The sequence below is a fragment of the Rhinolophus sinicus genome, linkage group LG02 (genome assembly GCF_036562045.2).
Source record: "Rhinolophus sinicus isolate RSC01 linkage group LG02, ASM3656204v1, whole genome shotgun sequence".
NCBI classification, from domain to species: domain Eukaryota; kingdom Metazoa; phylum Chordata; class Mammalia; order Chiroptera; family Rhinolophidae; genus Rhinolophus; species Rhinolophus sinicus.
In genome coordinates, this window is record NC_133752.1 from 155546301 (window position 1) to 155572603 (window position 26303).

At 37.4% G+C, this 26303-nt stretch overlaps 1 protein-coding gene across 5 annotated transcripts in view; it reads left to right on the forward strand.

Moving 5' to 3' along the window:
- Positions 1 to 5783: 5783 nt before the first annotated feature.
- YAF2 (YY1 associated factor 2) overlaps positions 5784 to 26303 on the forward strand; it is a 69954-nt gene continuing 49434 nt past the window's right edge. For 2 of the 5 annotated variants that reach the window (XR_012494009.1, XR_012494008.1), the window contains exons 1-3: positions 5784 to 6560; positions 6989 to 7114; positions 8763 to 9133. Coding sequence is in view for 3 of the 5 variants with exons in the window: in XM_074325828.1 (XP_074181929.1) it covers positions 6535 to 6560; positions 6989 to 7114 (152 nt within the window). In the remaining 2 variants the exon portion in view is untranslated. The remainder of the gene's footprint in view (positions 6561 to 6988; positions 7115 to 8762; positions 9134 to 26303) is intronic. The other 3 variants (XM_074325829.1, XM_074325828.1, XM_074325830.1) reach the window with 3 other exon arrangements.

Consider the following 26303-nt stretch of genomic DNA (forward strand, 5'->3'; position numbering starts at 1 on the left):
AATTTAGTCTTTGAGTAACAGAAAATCAGTAAGACTATGATATGATTTAAGGAGTAACTAAAATAAAATAACACAGAGGTGGATGGTGTGATTGACTCCCAGAAATGGATATGAGTGCTGGGGTTTTGTGCATCCTCACTTTCAGGGGAGTGTGAGGACGTCTTTGTACATAAGATAGTTGCATGTAACCAAATAAAGGAGAGATAGATGTCATCTTATTTTATAGATGCTCAAATACGTGTAGAACGGTTTGTGTGGATGCTGAGTATCAAAGCGGTCCTTGTGGCGGCTATTCGGTCATTGTCTCCAATGACTGAAGTGAGTATAGAATAGCGGGTCATCAGCCCCAAACCGACCTGCTGTTCTATACTCACTTTGTGATGCTGGAGCTAGTACTCGGCTTATATACTCTTGGACCACATTTCAGCTTTGTTAGCTGGCTCCAGCTGGCTCTGCCAATAGGGGGTGCCAGGAGGAGACTGTAAGGCAGGAGGAGGAAGAAAGGACTTGCTTCCTTTCTATCAGCTTCTTGTTACCTTTTTGCTGTCTTCCAGTCCACTTTCGGCTCTTCTGTGTATCACTCTGGCAGTAGCAGTTCCTTTCTTTGGTGAACACAGTTTGCAGTTTTCCCAACATTTGAAGCACCAGCTTCATAAGACCTGGTCAGAGACACCAGCACTAGTGGGTCAGTGGCCCTTCTTCAGCGGTGTGGATCAAAGACTTGAGACATCTTTCAACTCTCTGTTCAAGGTCGTCTCTCATTAATGCATCTTTTGTCCCCACCACACTCCTGTCTGGATTTGGGGAAGGTGGATGAGAGCCTATGTGTAGAAAAGGGAGGCTATCCAGAAGCCAGTGCTGGGCTGGTTTGGTGTAAAGAAGAAATACAGGAGGAATGGAGCCTTGATTGTTGGTCCGTTTGTCAAGACCACGGGATGAAATAGAAAAAGAAAGGGGGAGGGTATAGGGAAAGAGAGTTGGAGAGTAGAAGGAACAAAAGGCCAGGAGCTGACTGTAGAAAAAGGTTTACTGTGCTGAAGCGAAATTGAGAGACTGACAAACCACCATTGATATTTTAGTGTGTTTCTTTCTGGTCTTTTTTCTATGCTTTTTATGTAGTTTAGACTTTATTGTATATTCAATTTTATGTCCTGCATTTCCCACTTAATATTACAACATAAGCATTGTCTCTTGTTACAAATTCTTCATCAACATCATTTTTTTAATTTGCACAAGAAAGCAAAAGAGAATATAAAAAAGATGATACACAATGCAACAAACAATGCTTATCCTACATTTATTTATTTGAGTCAGTGTTATTTTATTTAATTTTTATTGCGGTATAATTGACATAACAATGTTATATTAGTTTGAGATATTTAGCATAATGATTTGGTACTTGTATGTATTGAATGGTAATGATGGAGGATGATTTACGGCATAGTTTAAAACACACCTTCTCTCAACCATAGCTTACACCTGACTGCACCAAACAAGTTGAAACATGTCACAAACTGTTGATAAGGTTCAACATGCCGCTTCTCCCATGGAAGACCCCTGCCTTTCCATTGGATCGCACTTGGTAGCAGCATGTACCCTGTTTTGTGCTCACACCTTGTATATCTATTAATCTATCTATCTATTTTTTTCTTTACTCATTCATCCATTGATGAACACGTAGGTTGCTTCATATGTTGGCTATTGTAAACAATGCTTCAATGAACACGGGGATGCATATATCTTTTTGAATTAGTCTTTTTGTTTTCTTCAGATTAATACCCAGAAGTGGAATTACTGGAACATGTGGTAGTTCTATTTTTAAGTTTTTGAGTAACCTCCATACTCTTTTCCATGGTAGCTGCATCAATGTACGTTCCTATCAACGGTGCATGAAGGTTCACTTTTCTCTACATTCTCACCAACACTTGATATTTCTGGTTTTTTTCTTTTCGTAATTGTCATTCTAACAGGTGTGAGGTGTTATCTCATTGTTTTAATTTGCATTTCCTTGATGATTATTGAGGTTGAGCATCTATTCATGTACCTGTTGACCATCAGTATGTTTTCTTTGAAAAAATTGTCTATTCAGATCATCAACGTCGTTTTTAATGACTCCTTAAAATCCAGTCCTTTGGTTAGATCATAATTCATTTAATTCTTCTTTTTCTGATGGGCATTCAGATTATTTTCAGTGTTTATTAACTGCAATGAATGTTTCTGTGCAAAAGCTTTTTATGCACTTTAGGTCATATCCTTAGGATATATTCCCCAAAGTGGAATTGCTGTGTCTGAGAGTGTGGATGTTTTAAATCTTAGTATTTTCATAATTTGCCCTCAAATTCTCACATATGAGCAATCCTTTTCCCATAATCCTATAATCCAAAAAGCACTGCAAATGGAAGCATTTTCATATTTTATCTGACCTGTAATCATTAGCAGCAAAAGCTGAGTAAAACTGATGTGAGGTGATTTAGACTTTATTTTTCCATATACTATGAATATTTATACGTTTTGAAGAAATATTAATGCATTTGATTATGGGATACTACTTCAGAAGCCACTTAGAGAGTTAGGTAATTATGCAGTATTTATACCTACTGCCCTTTGAAAATCCCAAAATGTCTTAACTTCTGAAATGTATCCAGGTTTAAATGTTTCAGATGAGGATTGTGAACCTGTACTAGTAATGCTACAAGAATGTGCTGGATATGTTAATTTAAAAAAATATTTGCTGAAATCTTAAACTTGTGTTATGGGCTGAATTATATCCCTTAAAAAATTCATGTTAAATTTCTAATCTCTAGTACCTCAGAATGTGACTGTATTTGGAGATAGAGTCTTCAAAGAGGTACCATATTTTGCCGTGTATAATGCACTCCCATGTATAATGCACACCCACATTTTAGGCCCACACTTTCAGGGGAAAAAATCTTTCATTTTATTTTTTTAATTCAGATTTTTATTTGTTTACATTTAGGTAGGTTTTTTGTATTATAAAGGAATTTTAGCATTCATTTTTAAATATATTACGGTACAAGAAATTTTATGTAACAAATAATTACAAAACATAAGAACAGATACAAGGTACAAGAAATTTTATGTACCGGTAACAAATTTATGATATTTACTCATCATAGAAGACCAAGCACTCTTCGTCGTTGCAAATTTATAAGTTCAACCAAACCAATTACCGTATTCCAGGTTTTTATTTTGCATATGGATATCGTTATTGATTTCTAGAGTTACACTTTTTTTTTTTTTTTAAAGATTTTATTGGGGAAGGAGAATAGGACTTTCATTGGGGAACAGTGAGTACTTCCAGGCCTTTTTTCCAAGTCAAGTTGCTGTCCTTTAAATCTTAGTTGTGGAGGGTGCCGTTCAGCTTCAAGTTGTTGTCCTTTCAGTCTTAGTTGTGGAGGGCACAGTTCAGCTCCAGGTCCAATTGCCGTTGCTGTTGCTAGTTGCAGGGGGCGCAGCGCACCATCCCATGCGGGAATTGAACTGGCAACCTTGTGGTTGGGAGCCCACTGGCCCATGTGGGAATCGAACCAGCAGCCTTCGGAGTTAGGAGCACGGAGCTCCAATCGCCTGAGCCCCCGGACCTGCCCCTAGAGTTACACTTTTAACTCAGAAGCATAAAGAATTAAAACATTTATATAACTACGGAATTACTACTACCCATGTATAATGCTTATCCTTATTTTTCCCCTCACCAATTTCCACCAAAAAGTGTTCATTACACACGGCAAGCTAAGTAATTAAAATAAAATGAGGTCATTAGGGTAGGCCCTAATCCAGTATGATTGGTGTCCTTGTAAGTAGAGATTAACACATAGATAAACACAGAGGGAAGACCATGTAAAGGTAGAGAGAGAAAGCAGACAACTACAAGTCAAGGAGAAAGGCCTCAGAAGAAACCAATCCTGTGGATAACCTTACTCCTAGGACGTCTAGCTGCCAGAATCGTAAGAAAATAAATTTCTGTTGTTTAGGCCATTCAGTTTGTGGTATTTTGTTTTGGCTCCCTAGAAACTAATACAATGGTAACATACAGATTTTATAATCAACAAAATCAGTAAAGTGTCTTCATTATGCAAAAACAAAACACCAACCAACTAAACAAAACACCCCCCCCCAAAAGAATCAATCTTTTAAAATATGATTGGTGTAACAATTGCTGTCATCACTTTCCCAAGTTGTTAGTCTCCTTGATGATCCATCCAGTTGAGGAATTTAAAAACATCAGATGCCTTAGGCTTAAAAGGGACCTTAGCTGAGATAACAGTTTTCACTCCTTTATTTTATAGATGGAAAAAAGGAAGTGACTTACTTAAGCCTACCCATTGCATTACTGAGAGATTAAAGACTAGGCCTTAGATCTCCTTCTCTTGTATACTTTCCTCAACCATATTCCTCATGGTTTCTGGGCTTCTGAATTGAGGGTTGAGTCTCCACAAGTGACACTTACAAGAAGTACAGAGGGTGCAGTGAGTTCAGAGACTGTTGCAAATTTGGGTGATACAACGTGTTTCCCTGAAAATAAGACCTAGGCACACCATCAGCTCTAATGCTTCTTCTGGAGCAAAAATTAATATAAGACCCGGTATTACATTATATTATTATACGGTATTACATTATTTTTATTATATGACACCTGGTATTATATTACATTATACCCAGTTTTATATTATATTAAAACAAGACCGGGTCTTATATTAATTTTTGCTCCCAAAGATGCATTAGAGCTGTAGGTCTGGCTAGGTCTTATTTTCGGGGAAACACGGTAGTTAATTGGAAAGTTTGAGTTGGTGAAAGACTAATAGGATATCTGAGTTCTAATCCTGGCCTGTTCATTAAAGAAAACCATTTAACCAGGGCTCTAAGTTCTTTGTCTTTCAAATGAAGGGATAGTCTAGTTGATGAGCACATTTGCATAGTACTTTGAGTGTTTACACAAATTTGTGTAAAGAGATTTACAAAGTGCCTGGCATAAAGTGCTAAAAATGTTAGTTACTTTATTATTAATCACACAACCTCATAAATATAGATGTTCTTTTGCAGATAAAGAAGTTAAGAATTACAGAAATTAAGCACAATTTCCAAGGTCCATCCGCAAAAGAACAGGGAAAGTAGGCTGAGAACCCAGGATTTCTGACTATGCTATTTCCTTTGTAGTTCGTTAAGAATTGTTTAGCTGTAAGATTATTATTTTACAAGAATTCGGTCTTTCTGTGAATCTGGAAAGAAGAGTAGAAACAGTACAAAGAGAAGAGGAAAGTATTTTACACGGAAGTAAGCTATGTGTGTGAAGGAAGTGTTTGGAAGGTAATGAATGAATTTCATCTGCAGTCTTTGCCTGGAGGCAGCTTTTCTGATGGGGAATGGGATAAGGCCCTTACCATAACCGGTAGGGAGAAAGTGTGAAAGTCCTTGAATGCCAGGCTAAGGAGTCTGAGAGCTTTAGCAAACTTTTGATCAGGATGGTGGCATTACCAGCACTGACTAGACTGGGGAGATCCGGCTTGAGCTTCGGAGACCAGTTAGATGGTCCTTGTTAGTATGTACAAAGTGAGGGCATCCAGTATGTTGAGATAATTGAGATCTGGAAGGAAGGTAATCTGTTCCTAGTCAACAGACAGCGTTCAGGGCACATGTAAATACGTTATTTTAAAAAAGGGCTTATGAATACTTTAAAAAAAATTTTCCCCCCAAGCAGCTACTGCAGATGCCTGGGAAGCCAAAGCAGCGCATTTGACATTAAAACCAGGGTTAGATTCCTGGCTTTGTTATCTTCTAATTATGTAATAGAGGAAGTCACCCAACCTCTCTTGAGCCTCGGTTTCGTTTCTTCTAAATTAAAGGCAATCTTTATTTGGTAAAGCATTTTCGTGCATAAAACCAGATAGTATTTTAAGGCACTTAGCAGTGGCGCTCAATGTTGATTCCCGACTCCCCCAGGTATCCGGGCTGAGGCTGAATAGCCAAGGGCGGCCGAGGCTGGGAAAGCGGTTCTACCTGGAGACCGCAGCCGGGCACTCTCGTCCGGAGCTGGGCTGACCTCCGAACGCCGGCCCCACGTTGGACTAGGCTTCCCGCGGGATGACTGAGCATCCTCCGCCAGCCGGAGGGACAGACAGAGGAGCCCGGAGCGCGTGGCAGCCCCCGTCAGCCGGGGTTGCGGAGGGGAGGCGGGGAAAACCGGGTGGGGAGGCGGCGGCTGAGGCGCCGGAGGCTGCAGCTGCACCCCCACGCCGCCCGCCCGCTAACTCGCGGCGGGTGCTGGGCCGCGCTGGCCGCGTTTGAAGTCTCCGGCGCGACCGCTGGTTGGCCGGCGCGGGTCACGTGCGCCCAGGCAGGAGTTTCCCCGACAGCTGGAGGCTGCGTGGGATCCGGCGGCGGCTCCGGAGCTCGGCGGTGCGGCCTTCCCCGCCCCCTCCCACCTCCCCCGCCCGCTTCCGCCCGGCTTATTATCCTCCTTATTGACAAACAGAGCGGCCGCGGCGGCGACTCTCGGCGTGCATCTGTAGCCAAGCCATGGGAGACAAGAAGAGCCCCACCAGGTAACAGCGCCCGGGCCCTCGGGCCCGGACTGTGCAGGCGGCAGGGCCCTCGCGTCGGGCTTCAGGCGGCCGCCTGGTTCGCCGCCCGGGCAGCAGGGCGAGAACGGGGGCGGCGCCGCTGCTGCGCGAGCGCTGCCGCGTGAAGGGCCGGCGCCGGCCGCCCCACAATGGAGCCGAGATGGCGGCGGCCGGAGCAGCAGTCCCGGTGTCACAGCGGCCGCGGCCGCGACGATTGCGGCCGCGCTCGCGCCTTCTCCCTTCTTTATTCCCCTCCCCCTCCGAGCCGAAGCGCGGCGTGTCCGGGGCCCACGGGGGGGGGGTAGCGGAATTGGGTCGGGGGTCGGGGTGCGGGCGACCGCGGGGCCCGGGCGCTGGGCGCGGCCTGCTGGTAACCCCGCGCGACGTCGTGTCCGGGTTGTGTTCTGCAGGCCGAAGCGGCAGCCGAAGCCGTCCTCGGATGAGGGTTACTGGGACTGTAGCGTCTGCACCTTCCGGAACAGCGCCGAGGCCTTCAAGTGCATGATGTGCGATGTGCGGAAGGGCACCTCCACCCGGTGAGTCCCGGGCCTGCCTCGCGTGCTTCTGGCCAGCCGGGTCGCAGCGCAGAGGACGCCCCTGCGGCTGCCGCCGCCTCCCGTGACACTTGCAGACCCGGCGGGAGGAGGCGAGACTGAGGTGGTGGCCGCGATAGGAATTGGGTCAGATTGATCGCGACCGAAGCGATGGTTTGCGGTGAGGAGTAATTGAAGAAGCTGTAACGTTTTTTGCTGCCAAGAGAGAATAAATTATTTAAGGAGGGCATTAGCTGCTGCGATTTAATTCGTATCGCTGGGTGTAATGCCATCCTCCTCCCCTCCATTCCGGATATAATAATGTTGGCTGCATTGTTGTGTTAGTGTGTTGGAATCAAAGAAAAACCATGAAATCCTCTTTAGGAGCAAAAGATGTAATTTAATTACGTTCCTCAAAAAGAAAAGTATCTGATTATAGAATACACAATGGATTTAACTTCCCTTTTTTATATAGACGTTTGAACGGGTCATATCAAGGTTTTGTTTAGTGTTTTTTTTTTTTTTTTACAATTCTCTAATATTTTATAAAAGTTGGTGGTGAGTCCAGTCACAGGGACGTATTTTTACTGAAAGTGTCTGAATATCTTTAGTTTGGTCAAATGGTAATCTATTAGACTATACAAATGAGATTAAATGATCTCTGCCTATTTTCAGTCTTTAGTGTAAGCTTACAGTATAATAACTCAGTCTTTTAAAAAACCACTTAAGTGAATTAAGTGGATAAAGAAAATCATCCAGGAAATTCGGTCAGTGACATTCTTCATATGCCAGCACTTAGTTATAGACGTCCTTCACCTTTATAGGAAGGTAGGCTTTAAATTAATTCGTTATAATCCTGTAATTCATAGACTAGTATTTAGATAACACATATTTTGATATTACAAAGTCTGTTAGAAACTAAATTATCACAAGAGTATAAGTATACTAATGGGATATAATACTGTTGTTTTAAAAAAGGCCTCAACAATATTTATATACTGATTTATATATTCAGAAGTTAGATTTCTAAAAATGAGATATCCAGATTTTTAAACACCATTTAGAGCATTCCATTAAAATTTTTAAATGTAGAGACAGAAATGGTTGGTAGTATTTTAAAATTTTAAGAATTGTTTAGTGAAGCCAGCTGCTTTTGACATACCTGTCTTTTTGTAAATCTTAATACGTTATTTTGTACATTAATTCCCATTTATATTGGATAAAATATATTGAGCATTTTTCATGGTATCCTTTAAAAAGAGAACTTTCAAACATCTACAAAATTCAAGGGACTGTAATAGAATACTCTAAAAAAAAAGCACCTATTTGCTAACATGAATGTGGTAACTATTTTTGGACCCGTGATTAAAGTATTTTGAAAAGTAGAATATCTGTATATCTTTATGTCTATATAAGGTTGGATTTGGTTTAGATTATATTTGTATATCTATGTTAGTACTTTGTACTTTTTAAAATGCTCAATAAGCAATTTTCAGAAAATTTGGTTTTTGGAGGCAGGAACTTTAAAGTGGAGACAAGTATTATAATCTTAATCTCTGGTACAATATTGTTGCTTTTTGTTGTTCCCTCTATTTTCTTGTAGCCATTAGAAAAATACTGAAACTAGAAGAGCTTATATGTTTATTTGCAGGGACAGCAAGGAAGGGGGGAAGCTGGTGTCCTACTCCACAGCCAGTCTTGGGGTTAGAGGAACCCTGAGAAATAGAGTAGGTGGTGGCAGCTCAGAAGAGAAGAAACAGGCCGAATACCTGGCATCTGGAAGAAGAAGGAATATAGTGCACAGGGGAGTTGGCCCAGGACAGAGAAGTGGGCCTAGTTTAAAAGAGGCTTGAGGCCCCCATGGGGGCCCCTGACATTTTTTACCAGTACATCTGAGCTCTTGTAGATCCAGTTTTTAGTGGATTACTTGAGGAGGACTCAGAGAAGCATTGTCATTTGGATTGAAACTGAAGAGGCTCTGGGCAACTCACCAGAAGTCTAAGGGACACTCTGTTCCTAAAAGTAAGTGTTCTACACTACGACCCTCTCAGCTTCTTCCTTCCTCTCTCTGAATTGTCACTTCTCTTTTGATTTTGGCCATGAATTAAACCAAAGAGCTCTAATTTCTCTGTTATCTGTTATTTTATACCGCTGTTTCTGAAATTCAGAATGGAATCCATGTTTGGATAGAACAATGGAACAGGGCATTGTTAATAAGGCAGATGTTGATTGTACCACAAAATATTGCCCTCTTTCTGGTAATGCTAGAAAAACAAGATTAAAGAACTGCAGAACACTATTGAGAAGCAAAAGTTTCAGTAGTTGGAAGAAATAATTCTCTACAATTGACATGTTAATTGGCAGTTAAGGTAATGTCAAGCATAAGGTTGGTGACCACCAAAGCAGGGACTGGATAGCTGTGGAGCAGAGGGATGCAGTTTGCTAATGACTTGTTTGCATGAGGACAGACTGGACTTGAATCCCTTGGGTCAGAATGACCTTTGAACTGATTCTTTGTCACCAAATGTGATGTCAAATCTAAGCCATCCCACACATTTGAAAGGTATTTTCTTTTTAAGCCTCTAGAGAAGATGGAGTCCGTGGTCTCCCTTTAAAGTCTTTACTGACAATTTTTTTCTTTAAAGAATATCTGCTCAAATCCTTTATATTGCAACAGAAGACCACCACTTCCTTTGGCTATATCCTTGGTAGGTCATATTTTTCTGCAGAATAATTTTGTATGGAATGAAATGAGGTTATGTTCATAGCAGTATTTAAAGAATGAACATGATTTGAAGTAGCTTCAATTTTTAAATTGATAAATTATATTTTCTAAGCCATTTCTACGATTGAGTTTGTTTTGTACTTGCTGCCTTGATTAGCTTAAATTTGATCAATCCCTTTTTTTACCTAGTATCTAGATAGATAGTTCATGTACCCGAGGTTTTCTACACTGCTTTTGTGAGTGAAAAATGATGAATGTCAAACCGACAGAAAAAATTTAAAAAACAAAAGGCTACTGTTATAAATTGTTATCAAAGATACTACACAGTCTCCGTCTTTATATCTCAAGTTTTTATAAGATAATGAGTGTCTTCAAATATGAACTGAAGAAACTTTAAGAAATTAAAAACCATTCTAAATCATCAGAAAATGAAATGTTTATTATACTGCATACGTGAGGGTAGTATAGTCAATGTATGATGATTGAGTTAAACTAGTATCTTATTGCCACTTTTTCATATACCCTGTTTCCCTGAAAATAAGACCTAGCTGGACAATCAGCTCCAATGCGTCTTTTGGAGCAAAAATTAATATAAGACCTGGTCTTATATTAAAATAATATTTATATTATTTATATTAAAATATATTATTTTAATATGATATAAGACCGGTATTATAATATAACATAACATAATATAATACTGGGTCTTATATTCATTTTTGCTCCAAAAGACACATTAGAGCTGATTGTCTGGCTAGGTCTTATTTTTGGGGAAACACGGTAGGAATGGACATTACTATTTTAATTTGGATAGTAAATATTAAAAAATGATAATGATTAACTGTGATCTAAATGAGAACCTATAAAATGCCTAGTCCATAGCAGGCTTTCAAGTGCAATTTCAAGTGTAACAGGTCATGTTGTATCTTCTCAGGGTAAATTGTAATAGTTCCTTCAGGTTCCTTAGATTATTTGAGACAACAATGAAAAAGATTTCAGCTAGTAGGAAGAGCACTGGGTGTTGTACTGGGAGTCTAGTGACCTGAGTTCTTATCTCATTTCAGCCACTTCAATATTCATTATTCAGTGTTTATTGATCATTTTATTTTATACAAGGGCTGACTGAGCTAGGTACTGGACATACAGTGGTGAGCAAAATAGATGTTTCTTTGTTTCTTTAAAATTTTATGATTTTGTCAAATTAGAAACACTTTGAATTGTACTAAATTCTGTACATGAGGTAGGTAGTATTAGTAAATCTTTATGTGTGAGCTGAAGAGGTAATATTTTCTCGTTAAAAAATTAGAGTTTATAACTGAACACAGTATTATGGTTAGGATCTGATTATTGGTAAAAAGGAATGAATTATTTCATGTTCTATAAAATGGGAGTAAACTGCATAAAACTCACATTTTGAAGAAACGAACTAGTTATCATCTGATAAAAATCTTTTCCGTATCATTGCTGTCTTGTCATATGTGCTTTCTATTTTCTAAATGGAGGTTTGCCACAGATTCTGCTAGACTCTTGGTGTGGGAATGGGAGAAAAATTGAGGACCATCTAAGTCAGTCCGTTTTTCAGATATGCACAGGTCCTGAGCTTCCCTTACCTGTCTGTGTCTGAGGAGCCTTTCCAGCTACCACACAGTTGTTCAGAGACTCCTTATTCTAGGAGGTTGGTTGGTTTTCCTCCCTATAATCTTAGGTTAGAGTAGTTACACAGGTTCGTTGTTCACAGAGAAATTTTGGAAATGATTAGTGTTTGGATAGTTTAGAGTAGTGGTTTTCAAAGTGTTATCTGAGGAACTCTGGGAATCCCTGAGACAGTTTTAGGGAGCCTGTGAGGGTCCAACTATTTTCATAATCATACTAAGATGGTATTTGTCTTTTTCATTGTGTTAACACTTGCAATGATGGTGCAGAGGAAATGGTGGGTAGAACTGCTGGCCTCTTAGTCTGAATCAAAACATGGCACTAAATTGTGGTACTCATTGTGATCATCCTCACCACCATGCATGTGCAATAACAAGAACATCAGTTTCACTTAAGAGTATCTTTGATGAAGCAGTAAAAGTTACTAATTTTATGGAGTCTCGTGTTTTTTCAATATTCTGTCTCATGAACTGGGAAGTATATGTAAAGTACTTTTGCTGCGTACCAAAGTACAGTGGCTGATTTATGGGAAAGCATCTGTGTAGTTTGAGTTGCAAGCAGAACTAGCTGCTTTTTTTCATAGAATATAATTTTTTACTTGACAGAATGCCTAGCAAACTATGGTTATTCAGACTTGGATATTTAGCAGATATTTTCTCGAAAATGAACACAGTGAGCCTGTCACTTCAAGGAAAACAGTTGATAGTATTTGTTGCCAAGGATAAAAATTGAGCTTTCAAGTGAAAATTAGAAAATTTCAACTGAAAATTTTTGAAAACTTGTCAGCTCTACAGTTAGTTTAAGAGCTTCCCAGTACTTTAAAGATGAGATCATGTGGTGATATCAGTGGACATAGTTTGACATTTTATCATGAAATTTGTTAATATTTGGAAGCTCTCCATAACTCAGTCACCCAGTATTTCCCAATAACCAATGTATGATATTATAAAACCATGCTGGATAATCCATTCAAAGTACAAAATAAACCAATGAATTTTAAGGGAACACTGAAAACTTTTTTGATATGATTTCAGATTTCATATGCACCTCACCTTTGAGAAACAACTACTTAAGTTTTTAATGTAATATCAAAGAATAATATCCACAATTATCTGAAAAGGCTACTAAAATACTTCTCCATTTTTCAACTGCAGATTTGTGGGAGTCCAGATTTCATACTCTTGAACCAAAACAGCATGTTGTAAGAAATTGAATGCAGAAGTAGATATGATAATCTAGATGTCTTCTATTAAGCCAAGTGTTGGAGGTTTGCAAAAATATACAAGTGCCACTGTTCACACAAAATTGTCTTTGTTTTGGAAAACACAAGTTTGTGTTTTTTCTTCTGTAAAAATATGTTATTTATATTAACGTGATATACTTTTGTTAGTTTTTAATGTTAGTTTTTTTCTGTTTTTATTTCTAATATGGTAATTTATTTCTTGACAGATAAGACTTACCTAAACAAAAGGTCTTTTGAGAGTGTAAAGAAATCCTGAGACCAGAAAGTGTATGAACTGCTGATTTAGAGTTTTACTATCTTGGGTTTCTACGTACAACAGATTTACTTCAGCATTCTTTTTCCTTTCCTTTATCCCTTGTTGGGTAAGATCTCTTTGCTAACCTAGTGACCTAGTTGTTAAACTCGGTGGCCTGATGTCAGTCTTCTTTCTGTCATCCCTGCAGTATTTGATGTTGGTATACCTCTTTTTTTTTTTTTTAATTGAAATTCTTCCCTGACATCTGTAACACTACTTTTTCCTGGTTTTCTTTGTACTCTCTGAAATCAATTTCAGCCTAACCAAACTTGGCTTCTTTTCTTTGTATGTGGCATAAATTTTCTGGGACCTAAGCTAGAAACTGTCATTGTCTCCACTTTGATTCTAACTCATCATCATCATCCCTCATGTCCAGTCTTTCTCTGGATTATCTATCAAACCGGTCCTTTTTCCAATTTATGTAACTATAGTTTAGAAGCGCGTATCATTTCTCTCATGAGTTTTTGGACAAGTTGGTCTCTTCAGAATGCTGCTACAGTTATCTTCAGTATGTTTTTGAAACCTATGTGTGTTCATGTTAGTCCCCGAATTAAAAAAAAAAATTGAGACTTTCTAGTGACTCCTGAATAAAGGTTGAGTTCCTGATCATGGTATTCAAGACTATAGTTATCCCTAAACTACCTTCGTAGATTCATTTCAACCCCTCCCTCCAACTATTATATTAATTTAATCTATGTATGTGTAATTATACCTAGAGAATCGCCATGTTGTAGTAGTATAATTGTCTAGATGTTTTCTTGGTCCTACCAGGCAGGGACTGCCTTACTCACTTTGGTATCCCCAGAGGCTAGTTAAAATACATGGAACATTGTAGACATTTAAACTTTTTCAGTTGATGTTTTTTTTTTCTTTCTAATTTGACTATTGCTGTTTGACACCTGGCATTGCTTTTCCAATAACTTTTAAATCTATGTTTGTAAAAATAGTATCAGACTATTTTGTCCATAATTTATAAGTGTATATTAATTTTTTTCACAATTTTGCTTTATATTTTGATGCTGTGTTATTTGATTAAAAGCACAAATTTTACAGTTACACTAGTAACTGAGATCAGTGACCCTGAGTTTTAGTTTCTTTAGCTTTAAAAATAGGAATAGTGTTTTTATAGCACAATAATGTTATAGCACAATATAATGTTTTATAAAAATCTTATTTAATATTTTGATGATTAAGAACATGATCATTAAAGAACACAGCACATGTCATATTTTTTTTCTATTACCATGTTTATTTTTATTTCTTCATGTCATATTTTTAAAAAACTATGTGTGAAAGAAAATACAACTTTCCTCTCAATTTTGGAACATTTTTTAGCTTTATCATTTTTTTTATTGACATCTAACATTATATTAGTTTCATGCATTAACATTATTTAAAAGATAATATTATATATGAATACAATTTTAAGGTATAACTTTGGGAAGTTTAATGTTGATTTTTACTATCGCATTTACAACCACTTATTTAGGTCTTGTTATTTAGGTTATTGGAATTTACATAGTATAGCTAAAAGTGAGAGGTGTTTCTTGATTAAAGTAAACTACTGAAGTCATGAAAGAGTACAGCATATTATGAAATATGTTTTATTTCTCGACTAAATTAGAAGTTCTGTGTTGAATAATTTTTAAAGTTGAGATTGTTGACATTAAGGGCCTATCAAAATATAAAATACACAAAAACTAAAACTAAATAAACTTAGATTTGTGGTATTTGAAATTGTTTAATTGAAAAATAGTTTAGAATTCAGATTTTGCATTTGAACTGTACTGAGTTTAAATTAATGGAATGAATTATATTTAATTATTAAAATGGAATCAATTTTTAATCTTACGATTGAGATAGTATTGTTTTATCTCTGAACTTGTTACTTTTAAAGCTAGATCAGTTCTACAAATTAGCAGACATCTAACAACTATAGAAATTAGGCAGATATTTAAAATATAATGGAATTTTCCCTCATTATGTAGGAATTGTCCAGAATCTTTATTATAGCCAATTGTCCAGAGTCAGGCTACCAGGATTAGTTGCCAATATCTTTCTTGAATTTCGTTATCATTTTTCCTGCCTAGTTAACTGCTTATTCTTCAAGACCCAGCTCACATGTCTTTTTCCTGTGATATTCTCCTAGGCCCATCCCAAACTTGACTTTTGTGTGTCTTTTGTGCATTTGGTGTTCTCCATCTAGCTTCAGCATTTCCTCATAAATCCAATGTTGATTTGTGTCTTTCTCATGAAACTGAATATTCTCTCAGAGGATAAATTAACCAGAGGGTTGAGGATGGCTCTTTAGTTAATGCTGTGAGAGTAACTGTATTCGTTTTCCATTGATCAGTTCGTGATGCTTACCTTATATCATTTAGCATACTATAGCTCTGTTACATGTATGCATTTACTCACATGTCATTCTGTCGGTTTCTAAGGGAAATACGTGTTTTGCTTTATCTTTTTTGAAGATGCTTGACAAAATGCCTGAGAAGTAATAGGTGTTTAATAAAGGTTTTTTAAAAGAGGAATATAGGTATTAGAGAAGAAAGTTATTTATTAATTTTTTTAAATAAGCTTTGAAAAAGTTGAAATTCTGATACAGATTGTATAAGTCATTATTTGGAAAAGAACCCTCCTGTATACATATGTGAATTACTGGAAGTAAATGGTAGTGAACAAAATGCTAGAATTCTACAGATGCTTATTGGACACATACTATATGCCAGGAATTATACCAGGATTATAGAACTGTGCATGAGACCCAGTTCTAGCCCTCTGAAAGTTTGAATTCTAGCAAAGAAGATAGGTAATATTTGCTAATGAGTAAACAGAAGGAGTTTAAAATTAATTTTTCAGCATAGTCCTAGTTTTTGGAGAAGTCGTATGCTCAAAATAAGTATGAAATCAGTTATTGTTGTGGCCATTATTAGAAAAGCACTTTTGATAAAATATGCTTTAACATGTTGCATACGGATCACGAGAATCTTCACGAGGGATTTAAACCCCGCCATACGCAACGTGTTAACATCATGACCAATTTCTAATTTGATGGATTACCTTTCTCCTAAGAAATTTCAGCCAAATGAAGCTGCTACTCCATTGCTGGGTAAAACGTTCTCTTTCTCTCATTGTATTAGGTTGGTGCAAAAGTGATTGTGGTTTTGGCAGTTATTTTTAACCTTTTAAATCGCAATTACTTTTGCACCAATCTAATATATGTGTATGTGTGTGTGTGTATAGATAGGTATGCTTTTAAAAGAAACTACTGTTTTTAAGATAATAGTTGTATAATTGAAGTAAGATTTCAGATGACAAAAATGATTACTTGCCTATGATAAATTTACATAGGATGATATAGACTATTAAATTTATATGTATTTGGTAATTACTCATCTCAAACTACCTTTTTTGAGAATAAGATAGTTTTGTAATAGGACTTCATTATTAAATTTAATGTCTGTTCCTTCAACTATCTTATTTGGTTATATTGGCAATGATCTTCAGTATGCTACTCAGTTTTTTTTTTCTCTTTATTAAAAAATACTACTGAGAAGATTAAATGAGTTTATTTCTGTAAAGCCCTTTTCATAGTAGCTGACACATAGTAGGTGCTCACTAAATGGTCGCCATTACTGTTAAGTACAGTATGTATTTGAAAGACTATCATCTATTGTTGCCGAACTAATTTTTAGTTAGTATTGGTGGTTTCTGGGGGTAGGAATTCAGTAAAAGCAATATCTTTAAATTATCATTCATGTAGTGCTGTGCTGTATTCAGAATGCTTTCCTATAGTATATCCGTTCATTTGCTCATCAAAACACCCTACATGGAGGAAAGGAAGTTTGTCATTTAATCATAGACAATGTTAGAACCTCAGTTGAAACTCAGATTGTTTGATCTTTTCACCATTACATCTCAAATAAAGAGGTTTATAAAACTGTTTGGGTAAAAGGTTTCTTTGCTTATTCCTCTTTCCCTCAAGGTTAGATACAGGGCTAGCATAGTTTGGTAGAAAGATTAGCATTTTGTGGGGTATGAAGTTTTTATTCAAGGATTTAATGAAATCTTGGTTTTTTGTTTTTTTTCTTTTGAAAGACAAATTGTCCTTAAATAAACATCGTTTATAGATTGTAATTTTAGTGGTAATACAAGTGTATAAAATATGTCACAGTGATTTTGTAAATTATTCATTTAATAAATATTGAACACCTACAATGTTTTGTTTATTGGCTTTCATGTTTGTTACAGTCTCTACCTTTTGATATAATTAGTAGGCACTTCATTCTGTAGTATTGTTTACTATGGAAAATTGCAGAATTACAGAGACTTTTAGAACTGGAAGGAACCTTTTAAGAGCTTCCGTAATGTTTAGTCATTTTTCTGAAGACAGGCTAGTTTTTATTACTGGAAACCTTAATGCTAGAGGGATAATGTAGTCTTCAGAGGGAAGATCTTGAAGGGTTTTCTAGTAGAGATGTTCGCATTAAAACATTTTTCCTTTGTTTTGCTTTTTGTTTGTTTCATTTTTTATCTTCCTGTTAAAACTTTTGAAATCGGTTTACAAACCCTTGTTTAGGATTTTTCCTAAAAATCCAGTTTGGAGGGTTCTTGTGGTACTGGCTTTTCCAGGTAACACATAGCAGTCTGGTTGGTGAGGTCTTTTCCATTTGTTGGAACTCGTGGTTGTAGCCTAGTATCCTCTTGACAAATAAGAAACAGGCCTGGAAAGACTGTGACTTGTTCAAGGTCAGTAGCTGGCTAGTGTCAGACTCAGGTATTTAAATTTCCAGTGCTTTTTATTACCTTGCTGTGATTGCAGTTAAATTTGCTAGCAAGTAACTTTATAGGTAATCTTTAAATTTCATTATACCTAGATCTAGTGTACTTCTTGATAACTTCTAATATTAAACTTACTACTTACAACTAATATGATAACCTGTGTTAAAATCTGGGCTATAACAGTATAGTAAGTGAAGAACAAAATACTGTCAATCACTTTCCCTATGTTAACTAATATTTTTGAAGTATAAATATTAACAAAGTTCATTTTGATGTCTGTTATAGTAACATTTATAGTGCTATATATCTTGACTTTGATATCATAGTATTTCTTGGGAGAAAAATCCCAATAAATAATATTTCCCTCTTTTATTTGAGATATAAATACTAAGAATCACTAATAGTATAAGTAATAACCAATTTAATTACGTGTGCATATCAAGGATTGTGTATGATAAAAAATTTGGACAGCCCTCTGACAGTTTTTAGACATGAATTAAACCACTTCGTCTTTACATTTTATAATCTCATCTGGGTTTTTTGCACTGTATCATACTTTTATCAGATATGCAAGTACGAGGGACGATCAACCTACAACAGCAGCAAGTAGACAGATAATATTTGATGCCAGAGAAGTAGTTGCTCAAGTAGAGCTCTGGGTGCGTTTGCAGAGTCTGCAAAGTTGGCTTGGTTTTCTTTCATCTTTTTTGCATCTTTTTGCTGTTTATCTTTTATTTCCCCATAGCTCAAAGTCTTCTCACTAATGTTCATTTCTAGTTCATTTCTGTTCCACCAACAGTTCTCTCCTTACTAGAAAATCTTTTCTGCTTTATGTAAACCTGAATAAAGTAATTCTTTCACATGTGAATGTAAACAACCTGACATGGTGGCTAGAGTTACTGTTTTTTTCCTTATGATAATAACTTTCTGATGATAAAAGTGTTACATGTTCATTGAAAATACTAAAGAATAAAGAAGTACAACAAGGAAAATAGGAATGCCCATAATCATAACATAGCTCCAACCAGAGATAGCTACTTCTAAAATGTGTTTCCTTTCTCTCTTATAGATGTAGTGGGAGTTTAAAAGTAGGAGTTGAGGTATCTCTTTGGAAGAATGGGGGAAAGGAGACTTAAATCAGTGAATGGGCTTCTTAGACTTTCCACAACTGCTTTCACCTTGCCTTGATCCTGTCTATGCTCCAGTGTGTTTCACAAACACTGTCCTAGGGAGTGCTCTTTGAACAGAAGTCAAGGAAGTTTGGAAAATACTGCATATTATATCTTCTTGAAGTTTAATAGATTAAACATTTCTGAGAAGTCTTCCCATAGAACAACTTGTTTGAGCTTATTAATCGATCACTTCTCAGTGTTACTTGACCAGGGGACTTTTTTTTCCCTATTGTAATAGAGAACATGTTGGGGACATACTATTCTGTAGGCCCTTGCTATTGAAGTGTGGTTCAAAGACCAGTGGCATTGGCATGCAGAATCTCAGGCTCCACCGAGAACTCAGGCTCCACCGAGTCAGAACCTGCATTTTAACAGGATTCTTAGATTATTCATATGCACATTAAAATTTGAGAAGCAGTGCTCTAGTTTGTTCTTGTTTTTTCAGGATACGGTAATGAGATGGCATGGTTCTGCGGTATTCATTCCACTCGATCTGCCTTTTCAAAGGGCTGTTCCTCCCTTTTTTGTGTGTGCATGTGTGTGTGTGCAGGTAGGGTTGCGAGTATGAGTGTGTATGTGGGCATGTGTGCGTGTACAGGCCTGTGAGTGTGTCTCTGTTATGATGCCGCTTGTCTGTTAGGCCAGCACTTCCCCTCATGTACAAATATGCTTTCTCTGTTAACACCTTCCTCCTCTTATTCCTGCTTCTGCTGTCCGTATATAACCATTCATTCCTTCAATTGTACAGCTCATTCAGGCCTGGCTTTGGGAAGCCTCTGTGAGAGAGCAAGTTGCAGGAAATAAGGGAGTAGGAGGAGATGGGTTTGCAAGTTAGAATCAAGTAATAACAAGTTTCTTGAGATAGAAGAGCGCTGGCTTTCCCTGAGAAGGGCACAGAGGTTTTGAATTGTGTTGACTGGAATCCTGATGTCTCATGCACTTATCTCAGGAACAAGCAAGTGGGGCTCCATGTCCCCCACTCCTCTTCAGCCAGATCACCTACGTCTTACATTTTATCAGGATGTGCCTTGATTTGTTTTTAAAAGGTGTTTTGCTATCAAAATATTTTTTGTTTATGAAAGTCACTGCCCTGTTGCATCCATTTAGCCTTCTACCACTCACTCAGATTCTTTTGTTCAGCGTAGTCTGGGTTAATTGTGACTGGACTTCTTAGCCTCACACTTCAAAGGTAAGAGCTAATAATGAGTTTTGTATAATGATGGGGAGATTTGAAGCTTTCTCTCTTGAAAAGCTTGTTCTCCCTCCCTCCTTCCCTGTAGCCTTCCTTCTCACCCATCTTTTTAGACATTTTGCTCTTCTTTTTAAGACCAAAGCTGATGAGGTATCTGGTATATAGTAAGTCCTCAAAAAATCTTAGCTAAAAACATCAAATACATAAGTGTTAATATAATTCATATAGGGGTATAATAGTCCCTGTTGTCAAATACATGGGTTCTAGTGCGGTAACTAACAAAACCAGAGCATAAGAATAAGTGTTTCCTACTAAGAAAATAACATTTCCACAAAGTTCTTTATGGATAATTTCACCTATCTTCCCTCCCTCCTCTCTTCCCTCCTCTCACACGCGTGTGTGTGTGTGTGTGTGTGTGTGTGTGTGTGAGAGAGAGAGAGAGAGAGAGAGAGAGAGAGAGAGAGAGGAGAGAGAGAGAGAGAAACATTTTGGCCTTACCAGTAAAAGTTTTAACATCTAGAAAGTACTTTGGTAGTATAATAGTAGTAAGCAGTATATATAGACTTAAGAATTGAACAGTTAAAAGTAGCATTTTTTACTGTTTGCTGTAGTTAAAGAGTCAGTCTGTTTTCAAGGTTCGATCGTCAGCATGGTCATGGGCTTTCTTAGGCCACTGTGTCATCTTGTATGTTAGGCTGTTTCTTCTGCCACACACTCTCCCGTCCTCCAAAGACTTCTTTCTCATTTTTTGATTGCTCAAGCAAGAAGCATTCCTTTATCCCTGAGATAGAATGAAGGCCCTTTTAATTGCTCTTACAGCATGCTATGTAAAACGTGATGATTGTAATTACACAGCATATTTAAAATATTTTGTTATTGTTTCTCTTTCCTTCCCTGCAATCATCGCCTTGAGAGTAGTCCCATTGGTCCTGGAATCACATTTCCGTTTAAATCCCACCCTACCATTTATAGTCACATAACCACAGGGCTCTTTGCTGATGGTTAAATGTGATAATTGATGTAGGGAACTTAAGCATAATTGCTAATAATAAAGATAATAATTGTAAATAAGATTAGTAACAATTTCCAGTGCCTGTCATTGTGTCTTGCATAGGTATTGATAGTGCTTAATTGAACTGCAAAAGCTCCATCATTTATCTGATTTCTGTTGCTGCTTTAAACTGTTTTCCGCTTCTTGTTTTTAGGGAATGTTAATCTAATTGCATTTCATTTCCTGAACCTGTTAGTTGGGTGGAGTATGTTTGATTATGCCCGTTTTACTTGATAAAACAAGTTATGTCAACCTAAGTTTCGTTCATACTCAACTTTTTCAGCATTTCAAATGTTTTCTTTTGCCATCAATACAATGCATAGTTGAAACCATAGCCAATAGCATTTTATTCTGTCTTACATCCTGCTTACTTGTTTTTTGAATCTTAACTAGAGACAGAGAGACCATTTAGTGGAAGCCATTGCAGTAGTTTATGGATGAGACAGTAGTGGCCCAACAATATCAGTGGGAGAGAATGGATTGTGGATATGTTTAGGAGAAAATTTATGAGACTTGATAGTTGAATATGGCTGTGGGAGGTAGAAGTTGGGTTGTAGAGAGGGAAGAATCAGAGACGAATTCCGTATTTTGGCTTAATTAAATAGCTGGGTAATTGGTGGTACCTCTCACTGACATAGGGAACAGGAGGGCTTGGGGGGAGGTAAAAGTTCACTTTTAGTTTTGTTTAATTTCAGGTATCTGAGGGAAATCTGAGAGGGGATATGTAGGGCTCAAGGTTAGGAAGGAGAACAGTGCTATAAATATTTATTGGGTAGCATCAGTGTACATGACTGAAAGACATGGGAGTGGTAAGATCAGAGAGAATAGACTGCATCCCGTGAGAAATGAGAACCTAGGATGGAAACCTGAGAGCCATCACTGCTTTTTTTGTGATGGTGGAAAAGGAGCATCCCACACAGAAGAAGAAAGACATGGAGGAAGAAGAAGAATTAAATATGAAATAAGAAACCCAGAACGTGTAATGTTACAAAAACAGAGGGAAGAGAATGTTTTCAAAAGGAGGGGATGTGGTCAGCCACGTCAAATGGCCCTTGCTTTCATCAGACAGAATCTTAATTTTTCCCGTTTATTCTATGTAATGTTTATTTTAACAGCTTTGGCATTAAAATTTATATTTTAAGTTGTAATAAGGTAATAATTCTACATAGTGCTTGTACTAAATTTTTCATGATCGTTACAACAGTTCTGAATTATATCTACAAGTTAAATAAAGGAGGTTAATTTAATATTGTTAGTTCAGGAGATGAGTAAAATTATGGTAGTATCTAACTTTGTCAAGTAAGAGAGCTTTACTTGTCTAGTAAAATCTATTATTAAGCCTATACTTCTACAGGTAGCTCCTGATAATAGCTACAGAAATTAAGAGAATTAATAATAAAAAATTGGGTCCGTCTTGGTATCAAGAATTTTTTAAGTGGTAAGTAAATGTGTAGTAACTTTGAAGACTCTTGGAAAGTTGCATGGTTAATTGTGAAGGAGCATGTATAGTTTGAAAAAGACTTCATCTTTTGTTTTTAGGAGGAATGAGTCATAGCACTCTTTATTGATCAGTTAACCAAGAAAATCACAGCATTTTTCCATAAAACTGTATTTGGTCTGTAAAGTGGTAGTCATCTGTGGAGAACATTGGATTTCATGTGATTCACAATTCAGATTTTATAAGTGCTGAATGACAAAGTTATTACTCAGAACATAGGCAGTAGTTAGAAAACTATCGCTGTTAATTTCAGACTATATTGAAATTTATTATGTTAGAAAAAATTTTTATTTTATAAAATCAGTTTGACACAGGAAATATGCACTTAACATCTTAGAGACGGTTATTCAGAACTAATTTGAAAACCAATGCAGGGCTTAGAATCTGGTCAGATGAGTTTTAATATATTCAGAATAGATGAGAAAAGAATGTACTTAACAGAGTAAAGGTTAGACTTCTTTATTATGTTGACTTATAGTTGGCATTTTTGCATATTAAATTGGATACTAACTACAGTAGTACCTTGGTTTTTGAACGTCTCCATTGACGAACATTTCCGTTTACGAATGCCGTAAATCTGAAGTAAATGCTTTGGTTTATGAGCACGCCTCGGAAGTCGAACACGTCACGGGGCTTCTGCTGAGTGCAAGATCCTGAGGCCTAGCAGTCGGCTGTTTTCGAACGTTTCAGAACTCAAACTGTCTTCCAGAACAGATTACATTCGAAAACCGAGGTATCACTGTATAGTTAGTATAAAGGTACATATAATTCTCCTGACCAAATGTTTCCTTGAACTAGAAACTATTAAGAATAGACAATATTAACTGTCTACAGAGAATCCCATTTTACGATATGGTTTATAAAATGTACTTAATTAAGGGACTGGGGTATCTGTCAAATTAGGAAGATCAAAATGTTGTTGAAGATCAGTTAATGTGATTAAGGCATCTTTAGGAAGAATGACTAGAACATAAAATGATATAAAGCAAAACCACACAGCATTACAACCCCCGACAATTGGCTGGTGTTGATCATAGTACAAGATGTGGTAGGAAGTGACAGATGGTATTTGGCATTCACTAGAATGGTACTTTATTCTGGGGTTGTAATAATGTAGGCTTCTTTATATCTGTACTAACTACATCTTAACATCATTCCGTTATTTTTAAAGTACCCATAGCAACCAGTTTCCAGGGCTGCTGCACACTTAGACTGTGTGCATTATGCAATTCGTTGTAATTATTTGGCCCTATCCAGATACGTTGATGTTAGGAAGGAAATGCCCTGGAAGGTGGCATCTGATTTCTTAATCAGTTTGGTAAAGATGGTTGGTAAAATTCAGTCATTGAGTTTTCTCTGCTTTAGTTTTAGGCTGAATTTTTGGGCCTAAAAACCAAGAGCCAAATTCAGAACTGGGCCTCCACCCATCAACTCATAGGTATTATTTTCCTTTGAGTTTCTTTTTTTCCCCTCGTCTTCTGCCTCTCCCCCCCTCCAGTTCAAGCCATTGTTTCTCAGTCTAGTTGTGTAGGACACAGCTCCCTGCTGGTGTTATGAGCCTTGCGCTCCCCCTGGCTGAGGTAGTTGGTTGCTCGTCGTCATCGGTCCACTCACAGCAGCTCATGGCAGCTCTCACTGGCTGCCGGCCACTCACGCTTGTTGCCGGCCACTCATGGCGGCACACCGTAGCCCACAGCAGCACACAGCAGCCCGCGGCGGCACACACCAACCTCCAGCTGCTCACGGCAGCCCAGCTCCAGGGAGAGCTGTTGCTCACAATCGTAGCTGTAGAGGGCGCAGCTTACTGGCCCATGTGGGAAACGAACCTGTGATGGAACTGGCGATCTCAGTGTTAGGAGCACCGTGCTCCAACCACCTGAGCCACTGGGCAGGTTCTGAGTTTCTTTTTAGGAAATTAATTAACATTTGCTTTGCCACTTTTATCTTAATATGGATTTCGTTATATGCTTTCTGTATCAGTTATCTATTGCTGCTTAACAAATTACACCAAAACTTAGTGGCTGAAAACAATAAACATTTCTTATCTTTTTTTTTTGAGGCAAGAATTCAGAAGTACTGCGGCAAAAATGAGAAAAAATAAGGGCCACATAAAAGTAAATATATTCAATTAAAGTTCTGTTCTTTTTTTCTGAGATCATGTTCTTCATACTTTGTTAAGTAATTTTTACAAAACGAGGGTGGTAAACGATAACTTGAGTTTTTTATAAGCAAAATAAAAATTTGGCAACTTGTAAAAAAAATTCAGAAGCAGCTTAGCAGGTAGTTCTGGCTCATGGTCTCTCAGGCTCATCTGAGGGAGGATCCAAGCTCACTTAGGTGGTTGTCAGCAGGCCTTAGAACACCTGCTTCTAAGTTACTCACATGGCTGCTGGCAGGCCTCAAGACTGCTGTTGGCCAGACATCAATTTCTTGGCCATGTGGATCACTCCAGGGGACTGCTCACAACACTGGCATCGTGCTTACCCCAAAGAGAGAGAGCCCCCAAACAACCTAATTTGGGGAGTGACATCCCATTATTTCTGCCAAATTCTGTTCCTTAGAAATGAGTCACTGAATCCAGCCTATATTCAGAGGGAGGAGGTTACAGAAGGGCATGCATACCAGAAGGTGGGATCATTGTGGCCCATCTTGGAGGCTGCCCACCACACTATCCTTTAAAGTTTAAAACTTTTGTCACTGTTGCAGAATTCTTTCTTGAAAGGGAGGCATATGGAGGAAACCCAAAATATAAAATAGATAAAGGGGGAGCTGTTGTGTCCAGAGCAAGGATTCTAGGGAACTAGAGCTTACTTACCTGCCAGCATCCCTCCTCTTCAGCTTTTCCAAGCAGTTTGAATATTAATATCTTTACAATCAAATATCAGTCAGTAACATGAATGTTCATCTCATACTTTGATTTTGGAATTTATCAGTAGTCCTAAAATTCTAACTTGTGAAAATTAGGTATTGGGACATGGAAAATTATTTGTGTAAATGTTTCTGGCAACTTTAAAAGTCTTAGTAGCCTCCTTTAATAAAGTAAATCTAATATAATGGCTGATTTCCTAGTATTAGCAGATATAATTTATATATTAGTGTGATAATGATAGTGATTTACTTAGTAACTACTGCCTAGAATGTTTTATTAACTCCAAATTATGTGTATTTTTTAAAAAATGAGTGAATAGTAGTATTTGCAATTCACTTTTAATATTAACCTGTTCTTGTAGCTCTTTAATGCTGCAAATTGTCTTACTAACATAAACTACTCAATCTTACAGTATAAAGAATATAGTTTTAAAATAATAGTACCAAAATTAATACAAATGACAAATCTCTGAGTGAAGTTTAGAATTTTATAGTTCTTTTAGTCCTTAGACCATATCGCTCTAAAGATTTTACAAAATCATTTGAAAATAATTCCATTCCTGGGTGGTTATAGTAACAGTTTGATATATGGTTAGATTTGGGCATTGCTTCTAAACACTTTACTTACATTGACTTAGTTAATTCTTACAACTGCCCTGTGAAATAGGTTCTGTTGTTACCCTTATTTTACAGATGAATATAGTTTTTGC